Genomic DNA, 15,570 nt, shown 5'->3' on the forward strand with positions numbered 1-15,570 from the left:
GGACTGGCTTTTTTTTTTTTTAAGAGATTTTTGCTATAGGGCACATGCACTCACCAGAGAGACAGACAGAGAGACAGAAAGTGAGAAACTACCTCTCAGGGGGGATGGCCATGCCACAATCCCTTCTCCTCTGTTGTCCTCTCAGGCATGCATGCACACACACCCGGCATGAGTTTTAAGCCACCGGGTACAGGACTTGAACCATGGTCAACCACATAGTAATCCAGCAACATAACCACCACAGCATCTGTCGGTCCCAGGACTGGCTTTTTACTTATTTTGTGCCTAACTATATCCCTACCCCTCAGAATCCCTGGCAGTTAGACCCTCAAGTCTATTCTTCAATCAAATGAATAAAGCGAAGGCCATCGCAGCCATGCACGGGCCTCTCCCAGCGATCTGCTGAGCATGTAATCTATAAAACATGCTATTGACATGACAGATGCTCTGGGTCAGGGATCCTAGGGGAGGGGCTTCACGTGGGAAGTGGTTGAGACCACGGTGGGAGGCAGCTGTATGAGACACCCTTCTGTCCGCAACTAACGAGCCACCTGCTTCTCCAGCTCCACAAGCAGCAGGCCCAGGCCGAACCTGAGAGGCACGTGTGGCACCGCCGAGAGAGTGATGAGAGTGGGGAGAGTGCCCCTGAAGAGGGAGCAGAGGGTGCCCGGGCCCCCCAGCCTATCCCCCGCTCTGCCAGCTATCCCTGTGCTGCACCCCGGCCTGGGGCACCTGAGACCACCGCCCTGCACGGGGGCTTCCAGAGGCGCTACGGGGGCATCACAGGTATTCAGTGGGGATGGGTCCAGGAGGAAACCGAGTCTGCAGGGAAGGGTGGTGCCCAAAGGGAGGACAGAGGCCAGAGGGACTGGGCCCAAGGAACCAACCTCCTGAGCAGTCCTCGGACCCATCTTTCTATTCCTGTCTACGTTCCTCCTAAGAATATGCTTATTGTCACGCTAGATCCTGGCACGGTGCCCCGGGCTTCCTCTCACTTCTCTCGCCTGCCCCTTGGAGGGTGGGCTGAAGATGGGCAGTCAGCGTCGAGGCACCCTGAGCCCGTGCCTGAGGAGGGCTCGGAGGATGAGCTTCCCCCTCAGGTGCACAAGGTAAGGCCCCAGGACCCAAGAACGCCTGCGCGAAGTACTGAATACTCACTTCCACGCTGAGGTTATAGCTCCTCACAGGAGGGAGGGTGCGCCCCCACCCACATGCAGAGGTACTGCACACTCCCCTCCCAAATACACTCCCCTTTCTTCCCGCCACTGCTCAGATGTCCAGGGCTTGCGTTTGCCTTCCCTTAGCTCCCGGGGACTCAAGCTTCCCTTTTCCTTTATCTGTAGGCTTGTGTAGGGCAAGCACACCGCTGAAGACCCTCTCCACTACCAGTTGTTTTCTCTCCACAGGTATAGACAAGGCTGAGGAGGGTCCCCATGCCTCAGGATGGGGGCCACTGCTGCCCTGCCATCCCATCTGCCCGCCATGAGAGGGCGCCTCTGAGTGTTGCCTGGCTCCACGTGTGTGGTGTTTGTGTGTCTGTGCCTGGCCCAGGGAGGTGCCAACACTGGGCTTGCCAGCCCCAGGAGAGGAATTTGGGGCCCAGAAACCAGGGGCACACAGAACTCTAGCCTCATGCCCAGGACCCCCTTGGCTCAGAGTGTGGTGCTAGAAACTGGTCCCCAACCCAGCCCCAGTACTGCCACCTTTGCGCGCTGACCCCTGCAAGTCTCCTAGGGCTGCCCACCACAGAAGCTGCCAAGCAGGGAGAACCTGTGCCAACTTTGGAGTGGGGAGGCTGGGCCTGGACCCTCGCCCCCTGCAGCCTGTCCCCGCCCTGACTAGAGGAGCAGCCCAGGCTGTGGCTCATACCTCACCTAGTTGTCGCCCAGTGCTGCAGCCAGCTCACCTCTTCTGCTTCCTGCACACCACAGGCATGTGCGTGCTGCCTGCTCCCGTTCTGTTCTGCTTGCTCCCCTTCTTTTCGGCTTTGCCTTTGGGTGGAGGCCCTAGCTCCTAGCTCCCTTCACGCCATCTTTTGACACTAAGGAGGAAGGTTTCTAAATTGCAGGAGCAGGATGGAAATTCTTCGCTGCCCTCTCCAACTTTTAGAATGGGCCCTGGGAGAATAAGACCTTTCTGGGCTCCCATTGCTGCTTATTGTACCCCCTGCCCCCACATACCTGCACTTGGGACTGACAGGGTTGGAGCGTGACCTCGGCTGTCTGTGTCCCAGCAAGAAAGCTCTGGCCTGCATCCTGCTGTCCCCTAGAGGGGGATGGAGGGGCATTGGACTCGTCCTAGGCTTTGAGCTGCATTGCATGCTGGGATTCAGCTCCTGCCCTCTGCCCACCCCTCATCCAACTCTGGTCCTCTGCAGAAGAGTGAACTGCGCTGCCGGAACTCAAGTGGACCAGGGTGGGGACAGTGTACAGCGTGATAACCCTTAATAAAAAAGGGACTTTGACCAGATGCAGCCTCTTGTCTCACAGCTAGGATCCTGGGACCCAGAAGGGCGGGGTGTGTGTGCTAGCCCCCGGTGCCTGGGTTGCGGGAAAGCCGGACTGGGATCTGGAAGAAAGTGGGCCTATGCTGCCTCTCGGATACACCCACCCAGTGGGCTAGCTGCAGGGCATTTTCCGACCCACAGTTCTGTGGAGGTCAAAGTCTCCAGCAGGACGCGCGGTCAGATTTCCCGCCCTAGGCACGTGACAAAGCGGCTCAGCCTGTATTTTGCGTTGGTCGCGTACACCAGTTCTCCCCGCCCCTACGAAGGCATTTGGCCAATGGGACCCCGAATAGGGGCTGGGGGCGGGTCTGTGGGGCGGGTCTGCCGAGGTACAATGCGGCGCGAGTCGGATGCTGAACATTCCTGTGGACCCCGAGTTAGCAAGAGGGTCTGGGGCCGAGCGCGAGGTGGGACGAGCGGAGACGGCGTACGTGCCCTGCGTGAGTGCGTGGCGGCGGCGCGTGCGCGAAGTGAGTGGGCGGTGTGGCCGGGTCCACGTGCGTCCCTCCCCGCGACCACCGCCGCCTTGAGCCAGGCGGCTCCATGACCCGACTCACCCCGGCATCCGCTCCAGTCCCCTAGCGGCCCTTCCCAGTCTCCGGTCCCACAGTGTCTGCAGCCTCGGCCGGCGGCCCCGCATTGCCATGGTGACTGTGGGCAACTACTGCGAGGCCGAAGGGCCCGTGGGTCCGGCCTGGGTGCAGGATGGCCTGAGTCCCTGCTTCTTCTTCACGCTGCTGCCCTCGACCCGGATGGCCTTGGGGGCTCTGGCCTTGGTACTGGTTCTTCCCTGCAAGCGGGGGGAGCGGCCCACCGGCCCCGACGCGCTGTCTTGGGGGCCCGGCCCTCTGGTCGCTCCCTACGTGCTGCAGCTGTTTCTGGCCACACTTCAGGCGTTGCTGCCCCTGGCCGGCCTCGCTGGGCGGGCAGGCACTGCCCAGGGAGCCCCACTGCCAAGCTACCTACTCCTGGCCTCTCTACTGGAGAGTCTGGCCAGTGTCTGTGGCCTGTGGCTACTGGTGGTGGAGCGGAGCCAGGCACAGCAGAGTCTGGCAATGGGCGTCTGGATCAAGTTCAGGCACAGCCCGGGTCTCCTGCTTCTCTGGACTGTGGCGTTTGCAGCGGAGAACTTGGCCCTGGTGTCTTGGAACAGCCCACAGTGGTGGTGGGCGAGGGCCGACGTAGGCCAGCAGGTGAGGGGCCTTGTGGGGAGAGGGCAAGCATCGGCGCAGGGCTTGGGAAGAAATGCTCTGAATCTGTTCATACTGGCTCCATGCTTTGGGAAGCTTCAAAGAAAAGGAAGAAGGGGGAGCAGCACCTGCTGTGAGCTGATAGCCAGCTGGTGGGGCGTGTCCCTGCTGAGTCACTGTGGGTTTTTTTCCCAAGCCTATTAGGTGCCGGGCCCCTGAGGAGGACCTGGGTGTGTTCTCCAGACCAGTCCCCAGCCCTGTTAGGAGCAGTAGTGGAATACTGGAATCTTGGCCTTCACTGACGCCCTCCCCACATGTTCTATTTTAGGTTCAGTTTAGCCTGTGGGTGCTGCGGTATGTGGTCTCTGGAGGACTGTTTGTCCTGGGGCTCTGGGCCCCTGGGCTTCGCCCCCAGTCCTACACCTTGCGTGTTCAAGAAGAGGATCAAGATGTGGAAAGGAGACAGGTACACCTCAGTGTCTGAATCCTGGGGTCTATCTTCATGTCATTCTCTGTTGTCATCCCTTCCTCTCCTCCACAATGCATCCTTCTCCCCCAAATCTCAGTTTGTGGCCTGCTAGCTTTTCTGACCCCATCAGGGATCACTTGTAGGTCTAAGATATTTGAGAGGTGTAACCCTGTAAGTTCTTTGTAGAGGGCTATTGGATGGGGCACTTCTTTCTGCCATCTGACCTCCCTTCCCCTCGGATTCACCCTGCAGGCTCCGTCAGCAGAGCAGCGGTCTACCTGGCGAGACCTGGGCCGGAAGCTCCGTCTACTGAGTGGCTACCTGTGGCCACGGGGGAGTCCAGCTCTTCAGCTGGTTGTGCTCATCTGCCTGGGGCTCATGGGGTTGGACCGGGCACTCAACGTGTTGGTCCCCATCTTCTACAGAGACATCGGTGAGACAACCAGGATGTCGACTCAACCTGTGTCCTTCATTGGCCTGTGGCAGGTGGCTCTTACCAAGGCAGGAGAGACAGAGTTGGGAGTCTGGTGGTCAGAATATAGGCTGTGGCTGGTGCCTGGGTCAGTTTTGCCTGGAGTCCCGGGTGCCGGAAGAGGCCTCTAACTCATTTTCTCTGTAGTGAACTTGCTAACTGACAAGGCACCCTGGAGCTCCCTGGCCTGGACTGTCTCTACCTACGTCTTCCTCAAGTTCCTCCAGGGTGGCGGCACTGGCAGTACAGGTTTGAGGGATTCTGTTTGCCCTGGGTCATACCTCTTTGAGTGTCCCTCCCTCACGCCGCTTCATGCTCCCAGACTCTTCACATCCTTGTGCTGGGCTGACGTCCCTCAGCCCCCATGCCCTCCTGAGTCCTGGCCCGACCCCCTCCAGGCTTTGTGAGCAACCTGCGGACGTTCCTGTGGATCCGGGTGCAGCAGTTCACTTCGCGGCGGGTGGAGTTGCGCCTCTTCTCACACCTGCACGAGCTCTCGCTGCGCTGGCACCTGGGGCGCCGCACGGGGGAGGTGCTGCGGATAGTGGACCGGGGCACGTCCAGCGTCACAGGGTTGCTAAGGTACCACACCAGGGGCAGGGGTATGTGGGACAGTGGAGCTGGAGAAGTGGGGCTGGAGGGGCTACCAAGAAAGGAGACCCAGCCTGAGCAGCTACCCCTTTGACTGTGGGGGTTTTTTTTTTAGAATTTTTTTAAGAATTATTTTAACTTTTTATTTATTTATTGTTATTATTTTCCAGTTTGATTAGAGAGAGAGAGTGGGAAAGTGAGAAAGCAAGCCACCAAGTCCAGGCCTTGAACTGTGGTGAGCCATGTGGGAGACCAGCGCCTTTAAATACCACGCCACCTGCTGGCCCCTTGATTGTTTTTTTTTTTTTTTTTTTTTTTGTAGTTTGCTATAGAGCCTGTACACTCACCAGAGAGAGGGGGAGAGAGAAGAAAAGTGAGGAAGCACTCTTGAAGGGGAATGGCCACACCAGAATCTTCTTCATTCTCCTCTCAGGATTTGGGGCATGCACGCACGTGCTCCCTGGCATGATTTTTAAGTCCCCTGATCTAGGACTCCAACCATGCAGTTGGCCCTGTGGGATCCAGCTGCTTTAACTACCCCACCAGGCTGGCCTTCCTTTTTAAGTTTATGATTAATGTACACATGCTCCCATAATAATTCAAAAATCCAGACAGAGTGCAAATCTTTTTTGAACTCCACTCACATCTCCAGAGGTTCCTACTTGGTTCAGGGTGCTGACTTCTGCTTTTATTTTTATTGCCAGAGAGTGTGTGTGTGTTTCCAAAGAGACAGAAAGACAAACAGGGGGAGAAAGCACCTCCCTACGGGGCATGGTAGCACTCCGGTCCTTCTTCATTTCTCCATCCCATTTGGACCCCCACACACACATCCAGCAAGTTCTTCAAGCCACCAGGTTTGGGATTCAAACTGTGACCAACCATGTGGGATCCAGCTCCCTTAACCACTAGGCTATGAAGCTGGCCATGAGTTCTTTTTTTGCATTTTCCCAAACCTGTATGTATGTAGACTCACAGAACTGGTGTAGTGTTGTGGAGATCTTCCCCAAAACAGATGGTATCATGTAGCTGTCATTCTCAGAGTTGCCTTATTAACCAGGCAGTATGGAAGGGCACTCTCATTCATGCATGAAGATCTCCCTTATTTGTTGGAGTTGCTGCAGAGAACTGTGTAGATGGTGGATGCTACAGTTTAATTTTTTTAATTTATTTTTAAAAAACATTATTTATTTAACTTTTTTTTTTTTAATTGGACCAGAGAGAAAGGGGGAGTGAGAAGGCAAGCCACCAAGTCTGGGACTCGAACTGTGGTTGGCCACAGAACTGCACCACTCGCCAGCTCCATGGATATTCTGGTTCATTGGCCGTCTACCTCTTGAGGAGCATTTAAATGGATCCCAACATGTCATTATTGAAAACAAAACACTGAAACTCTCAGAGGTGGGGTTGGTGGGTCCAAGCCCCCCCCCCAAACTTTTCTTTATTCTCTTCCTAGCTACCTGGTGTTCAACGTCATGCCCACCCTGGCCGACATCATCATCGGCATCATCTATTTCAGCATGTTCTTCAATGCCTGGTTCGGCCTCATCGTGTTTCTGTGCATGAGTCTTTATCTCAGTGAGTACTTCTTTGTGAGACCAGCCCCCTGAACTGCCCGGGCACTCCTGTAGTGCACGCCCTGCCCCCACGCAGTGACCAGCCCCGGGAGGCTGCTGCCATGTGGTGCATGGGTCTCCTCCTCAATCGAGAATAAACCGGAACTCAACCTGGATGGAGGGCCAGGGAAGGGCCTCCTTGTAGCATGAGGCTCCATGAAGGATGATGGTTGCAGGTCAAGGAGAAACCTCGTCTATATAACAAGAGGCGGCTTGCTTTCATCTGTTCACCAAAAGCATTTCTACACATGAGGGTTTGTGTGGGCTGCAGAGATGCCTTGGGTACGGCTTCTGCCATCCCTCCGCTGGCATCTGGTCCCTGGGCTCCAGCACAGGCCGAGTGTGTGTCCGTGGCAGGTAGCGGACGTCCACCCCTGGTCTCTGCTGTGGGAGATTTTGTCTTATTCCCACCCCTCCTGCTGTCACTCTCCAGCCCTAACCATCGTGGTCACCGAGTGGAGAACGAAGTTTCGCCGCGCGATGAACACACAGGAGAATGCTACACGGGCACGAGCGGTGGACTCTCTGCTCAACTTTGAGACGGTAACCAAGGCCTCGGTGGCAGTGGTGCGAGGCAGAGATGTGAAGGGCTGTGGCTGGGACCACTGAGGCTCATGAGAGCTGGGGGCAGGGATGCCCTCTGTGTGTGTTATTCAGAGTGGGGAAGGAGGGGTTGGAAATCCAGAGGAGGGGGAATGATCCGAGTACCACGTGCTGTGTCCACTCTGAATAACAACACTTCCCGTTCACCAGGTGAAGTACTATAACGCCGAGGGTTATGAGGTGGAACGCTATCAAGAGGCCATCATCAAGTACCAGGTGAGGGCGCTACTTGGAGGCCTCCCAAGAGCAGTGAGCTGGCCTGGCGCTGCCAAGGCCGAGAGGAGTAGAACTCGGGTGGGGAGGTCAAAGGTGCCTGGGCCTGGGTTTGAATTTGGTGATAGTCAGTGTGCCTGGGACATCCTCCCTTCTGTGTCATTGCTGCAGAGTTTGGAGTGGAAGTCAAGCGCGTCACTGGTTTTGCTGAATCAGACGCAGAACCTGGTGATAGGACTCGGGCTGCTCGCCGGCTCCCTGCTTTGTGCATACTTTGTCAGCGAGCAGAAGCTGCAGGTGAGGCAGGGTCAGGGACCAGATGGCTCGGGCCTGTGTCTGGGCCACCAGGCTCCTGAGTGGGCAGTGGGCAGGGGGAATGGGAGAGCAGCCTGCAGGCCCCCAGTGACCCGGTTGGCCCCCTGGCTCTCCACAGGTCGGGGACTTTGTGCTCTTTGGCACCTACATCATCCAGCTGTACATGCCGCTCAACTGGTTTGGCACCTACTACAGGTAACGCGATCCCTGGCCTCACCTGTCCCTGTGCGTTGCCATTTCCTGACTAGTCGGGGGGGCCCCAACCAAGCACCCTTCTTGCAGGATGATCCAGACCAACTTCATCGACATGGAGAACATGTTTGACCTCCTCAAAGAGGAGACCGAAGTGAGTGAAGCAAGCGGAGTGGGTCTGGGCTGGTGGGAGGCTGTGTGTTGTTTCTCATGTCCAGAGAATCCTGTACCAGGAATGGCAGCACACCCCGTGCACTCTTCCAGGTTAAGGACCTTCCTGGAGCAGGGCCGCTTCACTTTCAGAAGGGCCGGATTGAGTTTGAAAATGTGCACTTCAGCTACGCGGACGGGTGAGCCTCTCCCCTCTGCCTCCTCGCCTTTCCTGTTGTCACTTACACACTGCCTCACTGCCCATCCCACTCTGAAGCCCTGCTTTGGAGCCCACTGCTGCCTGGGAGGACAGCCTGGGCACGAGGAGGGCAGGGCCCAGGAGATGTGCTGATGGAAGGCGCCTGCTGACCACGCCCTCCCTTCCTTGTAGGCGGGAGACCCTGCAGGACGTGTCCTTCACCGTGATGCCTGGACAGACATTGGCCCTGGTGAGATGGGGAGCCAGCCCCTTGGCCCAGTCTCCTCAAGCCTCCCTCATTCAGCACCCATGGTGGCCCGTGACCCAGGCCGTGGAGCCAGAGAGCCCTGTCAGGATGGGTGATGGGACTAAAGGTTGCAGCCACTGTGGAGACTGGTGGCCTCTCAAAGAGGAAGTGTCAGAAGCCTGATCACTTTCCTCTCTGTGTCCGATGCATCAGGTTGGCCCGTCTGGGGCAGGGAAGAGCACAATCTTGCGCCTGCTGTTTCGCTTCTACGACATCAGCTCTGGGTGCATCCGAATAGACGGACAGGACATCTCTCAGGTGAGGGTCCCAAAGAGAAGGCTGATTAGGAGTACCTGTGTGGACAAATGGCAGGTGCTGGGTGTCAGCAAGAGCAAAGGGGTATGTCCCTTCTGCACGAAGCCGGAGGCTTTCTAGCACCATGTAACCTACAGTCCTGCGAATAGTGTCAAGGGGATGAACTCCACGTTGCCATCCGAGGTGCCAAGATGGCAGCAATCCAGGGAAGCCGTGGGGAAAGCATGTTTTCTTTTCTTTTGCCAGAGGGCACGTGTGTTCACTCAGAGAAAGGGAGAAGCCCAGTAGGAGCATGGTCACACCCCAATCCCTTCTCTGTTTCTCCATCCCGTGGGATTTGGGGCACACACACACACACACACACACACACACACACACACACCTGGCCTGTTTTTCAAGCCACCAGGGCAGAGATTTGAACCACATAGCTGGCTACATGTGATCTAGCTCTTGTAACCACTAAGCTATGGGCCCTGTATTCTTTCTTCTTTTTTTAAAATTTAAAAAAAAAATAATCATTTAACTTTATTAATTTTTTTAATTACTACTTAATTTTATTTATTCATTCATTCATTTTTAATTTGACAGAGAGAGATACACAGAGAGAAAGAGAAAAAGGGGAACAGAGAAAGCAAGCCACTAGGTCCAGGACTCCAACTGTGGTCTGCCATATGGGAGTGTCCAGCACCTTAACCACCACGCCACCTGCAGGTCCCTAACTTTATTTATTTATGTGCTTATTTTGATTTGACCAGAGAGAAAGAGTGAGAGAGAGAGAGAGAGAGGGAAAGTGAGAGAGCAAGCCATCAGGTCCAGGACTTGAACTGCAGTCAGCCATGTGGGAGTCCAGCACCCTTAACCACCATGCTACTTGCTGGCCCCTTTCTTTTTAATTTTTAATTTGCTAGATGGTACTCCCTGGAGACCAAAAGGAAGAAATCACCCTCCCAAAGGGGGATGGCCATGCCACCATCCTTCTCTCAGGATTTTGGACACGCACACATACATGCCCAGGGTGTCTTTCAAGACACCAGGTCCAGAACTTGAATTCCAGGCAGCCACATGGGGTCAGCACCTTAGCCTCCACACCACTGGCTGGCTCACGTATTTTCTATTTATAGATGGGGAAGCAGGCTCAGGGGTTGAGTGATGGCCCACACAGCTAGGATTCAGGGTGGTGATGGCAAGTTTTGTCCCTAGGGCCTCTTACCCCTGTCCTTCCTGCTAGCCCCTCCTCCCATCAAGGCCTAGGGGATCTGACAGTGCAGGGTGTGTGATCTTTCGGCCCCAGGTAACCCAGCTCTCTCTCCGGTCTCACATTGGAGTCGTGCCCCAGGACACTGTCCTCTTCAATGACACCATCGCCAACAATATCCGCTATGGCCGTGTCACAGCCGGGGATGATGAGGTGGAGGCCGCCGCTCAGGCTGCGGGCATCCATGATGCCATTCTGGCTTTTCCTGATGGTGAGGCTCCTCTGCAGAGTCCCCTCCCCTGCCCAGGGCTGTCCTCCTAGACCCTCTGACTTCTGTTCCATCCCTTCCTTACCCATCCGGTCACAGACACCAGGTTTATGACATGTGACTTGAGGGAGGTGGGGCTATCCACCCACAGGGTACGAGACTCAGGTGGGCGAGCGGGGACTGAAGCTGAGTGGGGGCGAGAAGCAGCGTGTCGCCATCGCCCGCACCATTCTCAAGGCTCCAGACATCATTCTGCTGGATGAGGTGAGGCTCTGGGCAGTACCAAGCCCCCTGCTGGGCACCGTTTCCCACCCAGGGTAGGTATCACAAGTCAAGGTTTCACAAAAACGCTCTCTAGCTCTCAAGGCAAATGGGGCCCTCTTTTATTCCTGAGGCCTCAGCTGGCAGCCTGCGCCTCCCTTCCACTGGGGGTTTTGGTGAGGGCAGTTTTACTTTCACCCCCTTTATAGGCAACATCAGCGCTGGATACCTCGAACGAGAGGGCCATCCAGGCTTCTCTGGCCAAAGTCTGTGCCAACCGCACCACCATCGTAGTGGCACATAGGTATGGGACTCCGGGACAGGGCCGGCTGGCATGTGGGCCCACTTTGGGTGGGGCAGTGGGTAACCAGTTTGTGGCCTCCCAGGCTCTCAACTGTGGTTCATGCCGACCAGATCCTGGTCATCAAGGACGGCTGCATCGTGGAGCGAGGACGGTGAGACACTCGGGAGGACAGGGCTTCTGGAGGGGCATCTCCCTTGCCCGTCCCCTCTGTCCTTTGTGGCTGATGGAAGGGTGCTTGGGAGGGAAAACTGGTGGCTGGTTATACTTTCCTCCTCGCCCCAGGCACGAGGCTCTGTTGTCCCGAGGCGGGGTGTATGCTGATATGTGGCAGCTACAGCAGCGGGGACAGGAAGAAGTCTCTGAAGACACTAAGCCCCAGACCACTTCACGGTGACAAAAGTTGTGGCCACGTTCCTCCCCAGGGCTAACTCAGAGGGGACTAGATGTAACCCTCCCCTGGCATGTCGCATCCTGGTCTTGGGGTTTGGTGCTAGCTACAGCAAGGAGAGAAAGGGACTTCCAGAAAAGCACTTTCTGGGGAAATAAAAGCATGGACTGTAGATGGCTCTCCGGCTTTGTGGTGTGGGTATCACAGTGCCCTCTGCCTTTAAGTTAGGCGAGCGTTCCGGACAGGCAGGAGTTTCTGCTCTGGGTGAGAGAAAAGGACACGCACTGCCTAGATGTCTGGGTGGCTGCCAAGATCCTTTATTCTTTCCAGGCACCTCCCTGCCCACTGCACATGGGGGCAGCCCCGGAGATGACATGAGAAGGGGGCTGAGAGTGGGGCCCGGCCAGCATCCACAAGGGCCCAACCAGGGAACAGTTCCTTGCCACTCTCCCATGCAGCTGGAGAGCTGGCAGGGCCTTCTGTCCGCTCTGCTCAGCAAGCTGTCTCCTGCTGCTCCCTGGAGGCAGCTTCCGCATCACTCCTGCTTGTCTCTGCACTCCAGCCTGCTCCGGGCCTCCTCTCCCTCCGTACCCTAGAGGTGTGAGGGCCATAGTCGTCCTCAGCTGAGCCTCCCTCCCCAAGCCCAGGGCCCTAGCACAGGCTGCAGTTGGACGGCTTCAAGCTGCGGCTCTGGGCCTGGAGCAAGGAGAGGGAAAGGAGGGGAAGACAGGGTGCAGGGTCAAAGAAAGGAGGGAATAGTACTTACTTCAGAGCTAAGCATGGCCCGGAACCGTACACAACCAAAGGATAGCCACCATTTCAAAACTCCCGCCACTGGGGAGAAACCGCCTCCTAACTTCTTGCTCCCTCCCAGTTCAGGATCCCATCTTCCTCCCACCCTCATACCTGCTGCCGTTGGTATTCTGCCTCACTGGCTGATAGTGCTTGTGCTAGAGCTAAGTCTTCTTCCTCTTGAGAACTGGGAGGAGGAAAAGCTTAAATTGGATGGTGGTACTGTCTGAAATGCGAGCATCTTATCTGCTACTCATCACAGTATTTCTAGGTATTACCTTAATCATAACAACCCTACAAGGGGAGGGTGTTTGTATTGTCTCTTTTACAGAGAAAATTAAAGCCCTATAGGTTAACTAACTTTTCAAAGGTCAAATAGTTCATCTTCACTTTGAGCCCGAGTTCCTAGCTATTAGCTTGCATTGGGTTGGGGTGGCCCCACCTCCCTCCCTCCAAATTAAGCCCTTGGCCACATCCTATGTCCTCTCTTTACCAGACAGTAACTACCTTGGGACCTGGGGTTTGGTCTCTGCCAGGGACAATTCCAGGGCTCGTTGCAGAGCCTCATCCTCACTCTGCAAGAGAGAAAGAAGACCAGCATAGCTTCCTTGGACTTGATTCTACATGGCTTTGTGATTGCCTACCCAACCTCTGCCAACTCACCAAGCCATTCTGCAAAGCAATCACTGGAGGGGCTGCCTGGGACGGAGACTGGGTTGTGGCTCTACGGCAAACATTCAAGAGGTGAAGGTCAGAGATGTGAAGGAGACAAAGGGGAGAGGAGGAATGGGCAGGCCTACCTGCTTGGAGAGGTAGAGGAAGGCAAGGTCCGACTCGGGCTGGGAATGGTGCTTGTAGAAGAAGCCTGACCTTGTGCTCTGGAGATGGCAGCAAGTCTGTAGAGGAGAGACACTTAGCAAGCCTTCAAGAACAAGCCTAACCCTCCAAGTTGTGTGTATGGGCAGGAGTTCCTCCACACAGTCTGGAAGACATATGCTTAAAAAAGAAGCTGAAGACCCCTAGCCAATGGAAACGGAGTTGAAGCTTCCTAACTTTTTGGTGGAGGCTGAGTCAGTTCCAAAGGATGGGACAGTCCCAAAGGCAAGTGGAGGACCGCATTACCCTGCACGGCTGGTTGGGTGGCCCTCCCCAGAGCAGTCATGGTCCAGGGGGTGGCGATGCTTGATACAGAAGTTTCGGCCACAGCGCTCACAAGTCAGTTTCATCATTTCTCGCTGCCGGCAGCCAGAGCGTTCACACTTATTGGTGAAGATCTGCAAACAGGTGGGAAGATTTGTTTCTGCTAAGATCCTGGCCCTTTCCTCTGGCCCCATCATAGGATTTAGCTCTTTGGGTTTCCAGGACCCCTAGTCCCAGCTGGGTCATGGCCAACCCCTCCAACACTTACTTTACGTTTCTGCTGTGCTGGATCAGAGCGACAATCTCTGTCAATATGCTCCCCAACAGCACGGTCAGGAGGCTCCCCTCTGGCTACAGGCACAGGCACATTACAGAGCGGACACACAGGTACCTGGATATCCTATAGTCAAGGGGCAGGGGTCAGTCTGTGGCTCACTCCCAGTCCAGCAAATCTCTGGTCGTGAAAAAACTTGGGATAAGCCTCTGCCAACATGCAAAAAAACACAATGTTCCCCACTGAATGAGCCACAGAAAGATAATAACGGAGCTGAAACGTGAGTCTGCCCGGTCCCAGGGTTCTGCATGCATCCTCCAGCCGCCCCCTTTCACTTGCAGGATCGCCCCCTCACCTTTTGGTAGGCAGATCCACAGTGATGCTGGGCGTAGGCCACATGGTCTGCGCAGAAGATGCCCGAGCAGGCATCGCACTTCAGCGGCAGAAAATCTGCAAGCAGTGGGTCGGATCGTCTGTCCAGCGAGACTCATGTCCTCCCCTCTCACTCAGGCCTTCCACTCAGGGGGAGGAAAACGCCACCCTTTCTACAGCACCCTACACCTGGTCCGTAGTCCACGATCGTCTTGCCACGCCCCCAGAGCCACCGCCCCCTTTGAGCCCCGCCCACCTCGGGCATTTCCAGCCCCGGAGCCCACCCTCAGCCCACCTGCAGTTCCCTGCCCCTTTCCGCTCGGCCCCACCCCCCGCGTGCTCCGCCCCTCACCCAAGCGCTGACAGCTCGGCTCGGAACAGTGCGCCCCGAGGTCCGGAAACTCCATCGCCCAGTCGGGCGGGGCCTGCTGGGAGAAGAAGCGAGAGCTGAGCCTCTTTAGGGCTCCCTCTCCGGGTCCCGACCGCGACCCTGCGCTCCGGGGGGCTCCCTGCCCCGCCCCTTCCTCTCCCCCGCCCAGTCCAGGTTACCGGAGCCTCTGCGCCTGTCTGCCCCTGGCTCCCACTCCTTCCCCGGCGCGCGCAGGCGCGTTGACGTCATCACGCAGGGCGGCCACGTCCGGCGCGTTCTCTCTGCCGCGGGGGAGCAACAAGTAGGGCAGAGCCCCGCCCTTCCTCGCGTTGCTACGCTGAGTTGGAAGGCTACCCCTAGAAAAATGGTTGTTCGAGGGAGGCTCGGGGATCCTGGGCACGCACATAGGTCCACGAAAGGCCTCTCTGAGGCCTCAGGGATGGGCGAAAGGGCGGCGATACCTAGGGGACGAAGATCTGGAGTGGCTTGGCGTCCTCCCTCCCTGTGACCATTTCGTTCACAGCCACGGCTGCACTTACTCTCCTCGAGCTGCAGATCCTGCCCATCTTTCTCTGCAGTGTGCATTTCCCTCCGGAGTTGCAGGTCCTTCCTCCAGGTTTCAGCTTTGGTGGTCTTCCTGTAAAACGTTCCTGGCCCTCCTCGGTCTGCTAGGGGCGCTTGCTGTGTAGTCTCCCATGTCGCCTCAATGGAATTAGATCCCCCTACCTCCTACACACAGAGATCCTGGGAAGTGGTGGACCGTGTTTACCTTGTTCCGTGCTAGGTCCCAGCACCTAACACAGTGCCTAGAACAGTTTGTTTCTCAGACTTGGGTGAGTCTAGATCACCGCCAAAGCTTTTAAAATACAGGTCCCTGGGCCATGGGGCTTCTGGTGCAGTAGGAAGCTCCCATTGCTCGTATACCATGCTTTGAAAAAATAGTAACCTAGAATAGCCTCAGTGCTTATTAAATGTTCTCCCAGCTCTGGGTCTGCTGCTTCCATCTTCACAGTTCTAAAGGTAGTGGAAATTAAAACCATCTTCCCTCATTTCTCAAGCAGGCCTAACCTCAGCTCTAACGACCCAACTGGCTTGACTTGGGTCATCTGCCCATCCTGTGCTGTGTCCTCC

The 15,570-nt window shown here is 56.2% G+C and overlaps 3 protein-coding genes across 7 annotated transcripts in view; 2 read left to right on the forward strand and 1 right to left on the reverse strand.

Moving 5' to 3' along the window:
• The window catches only part of ATG9A (autophagy related 9A), a 10,956-nt gene extending 8,487 nt beyond the window's left edge, over nucleotides 1-2,469 (forward strand). For all 4 annotated transcript variants that reach the window (XM_006168636.3, XM_027768339.1, XM_014584219.2 and 1 more), the window contains exons 14-16: nucleotides 564-786; nucleotides 964-1,109; nucleotides 1,407-2,469. In XM_006168636.3, the coding sequence (XP_006168698.1) occupies nucleotides 564-786; nucleotides 964-1,109; nucleotides 1,407-1,412 (375 nt within the window). In that variant the 3' untranslated portion in view covers nucleotides 1,413-2,469. The remainder of the gene's footprint in view (nucleotides 1-563; nucleotides 787-963; nucleotides 1,110-1,406) is intronic.
• Nucleotides 2,470-2,824: 355 nt separating this feature from the next.
• On the forward strand, nucleotides 2,825-11,668 carry ABCB6 (ATP binding cassette subfamily B member 6 (LAN blood group)). Its single transcript, XM_006168637.3, has 19 exons — nucleotides 2,825-3,699; nucleotides 4,025-4,162; nucleotides 4,418-4,598; nucleotides 4,785-4,886; nucleotides 5,036-5,219; nucleotides 6,682-6,803; nucleotides 7,275-7,384; nucleotides 7,595-7,660; nucleotides 7,829-7,954; nucleotides 8,091-8,167; nucleotides 8,255-8,318; nucleotides 8,429-8,514; nucleotides 8,706-8,763; nucleotides 8,974-9,078; nucleotides 10,367-10,541; nucleotides 10,690-10,802; nucleotides 11,009-11,103; nucleotides 11,186-11,254; nucleotides 11,386-11,668. The coding sequence occupies exons 1-19, from the start codon at nucleotides 3,151-3,153 to the stop codon at nucleotides 11,495-11,497; spliced, it is 2,532 nt and encodes an 843-aa protein (XP_006168699.2). The 5' UTR covers nucleotides 2,825-3,150; the 3' UTR covers nucleotides 11,498-11,668.
• A 116-nt stretch (nucleotides 11,669-11,784) lies between these two features.
• On the reverse strand, nucleotides 11,785-14,700 carry ZFAND2B (zinc finger AN1-type containing 2B). Of its 2 annotated transcripts, none has more exons than XM_006168639.3 (10): nucleotides 14,619-14,700; nucleotides 14,422-14,494; nucleotides 14,053-14,147; nucleotides 13,692-13,823; nucleotides 13,406-13,557; nucleotides 13,084-13,179; nucleotides 12,947-13,007; nucleotides 12,791-12,858; nucleotides 12,398-12,470; nucleotides 11,785-12,187 (listed from the first exon to the last, which is right to left on the reverse strand). In XM_006168639.3, the coding sequence occupies exons 2-10, from the start codon at nucleotides 14,474-14,476 to the stop codon at nucleotides 12,143-12,145; spliced, it is 777 nt and encodes a 258-aa protein (XP_006168701.1). In that variant the 5' UTR covers nucleotides 14,477-14,494; nucleotides 14,619-14,700; the 3' UTR covers nucleotides 11,785-12,142. The 2 variants fall into 2 exon arrangements, with proteins under 2 accessions (XP_006168701.1, XP_006168702.1); XM_006168640.3 differs by having other exon boundaries at nucleotides 14,422-14,497; nucleotides 14,619-14,696.
• Nucleotides 14,701-15,570: the final 870 nt, after the last annotated feature.

This window comes from Tupaia chinensis, unplaced genomic scaffold (assembly GCF_000334495.1).
Source record: "Tupaia chinensis unplaced genomic scaffold, TupChi_1.0 Scaffold145907_1, whole genome shotgun sequence".
Classification (NCBI taxonomy): domain Eukaryota; kingdom Metazoa; phylum Chordata; class Mammalia; order Scandentia; family Tupaiidae; genus Tupaia; species Tupaia belangeri.

Coding starts and splice junctions, on each gene's coding strand:
- ABCB6 (XM_006168637.3), top strand. CDS start 3,151: ATGGTGACTGTGGGCAACTACTGCGAGGCCGAAGGGCCCGTGGGTCCG. Junction 4,163..4,417: donor AAGATGTGGAAAGGAGACAG/GTACACCTCAGT, acceptor TTCACCCTGCAG/GCTCCGTCAGCAGAGCAGCG. Junction 10,542..10,689: donor CATTCTGGCTTTTCCTGATG/GTGAGGCTCCTC, acceptor ATCCACCCACAG/GGTACGAGACTCAGGTGGGC.
- ZFAND2B (XM_006168639.3), bottom strand. CDS start 14,476: ATGGAGTTTCCGGACCTCGGGGCGCACTGTTCCGAGCCGAGCTGTCAG. Junction 13,558..13,691: donor CAGCACAGCAGAAACGTAAA/GTAAGTGTTGGA, acceptor ACCTGTTTGCAG/ATCTTCACCAATAAGTGTGA. Junction 12,859..12,946: donor TTGCTTTGCAGAATGGCTTG/GTGAGTTGGCAG, acceptor TCTCTCTTGCAG/AGTGAGGATGAGGCTCTGCA.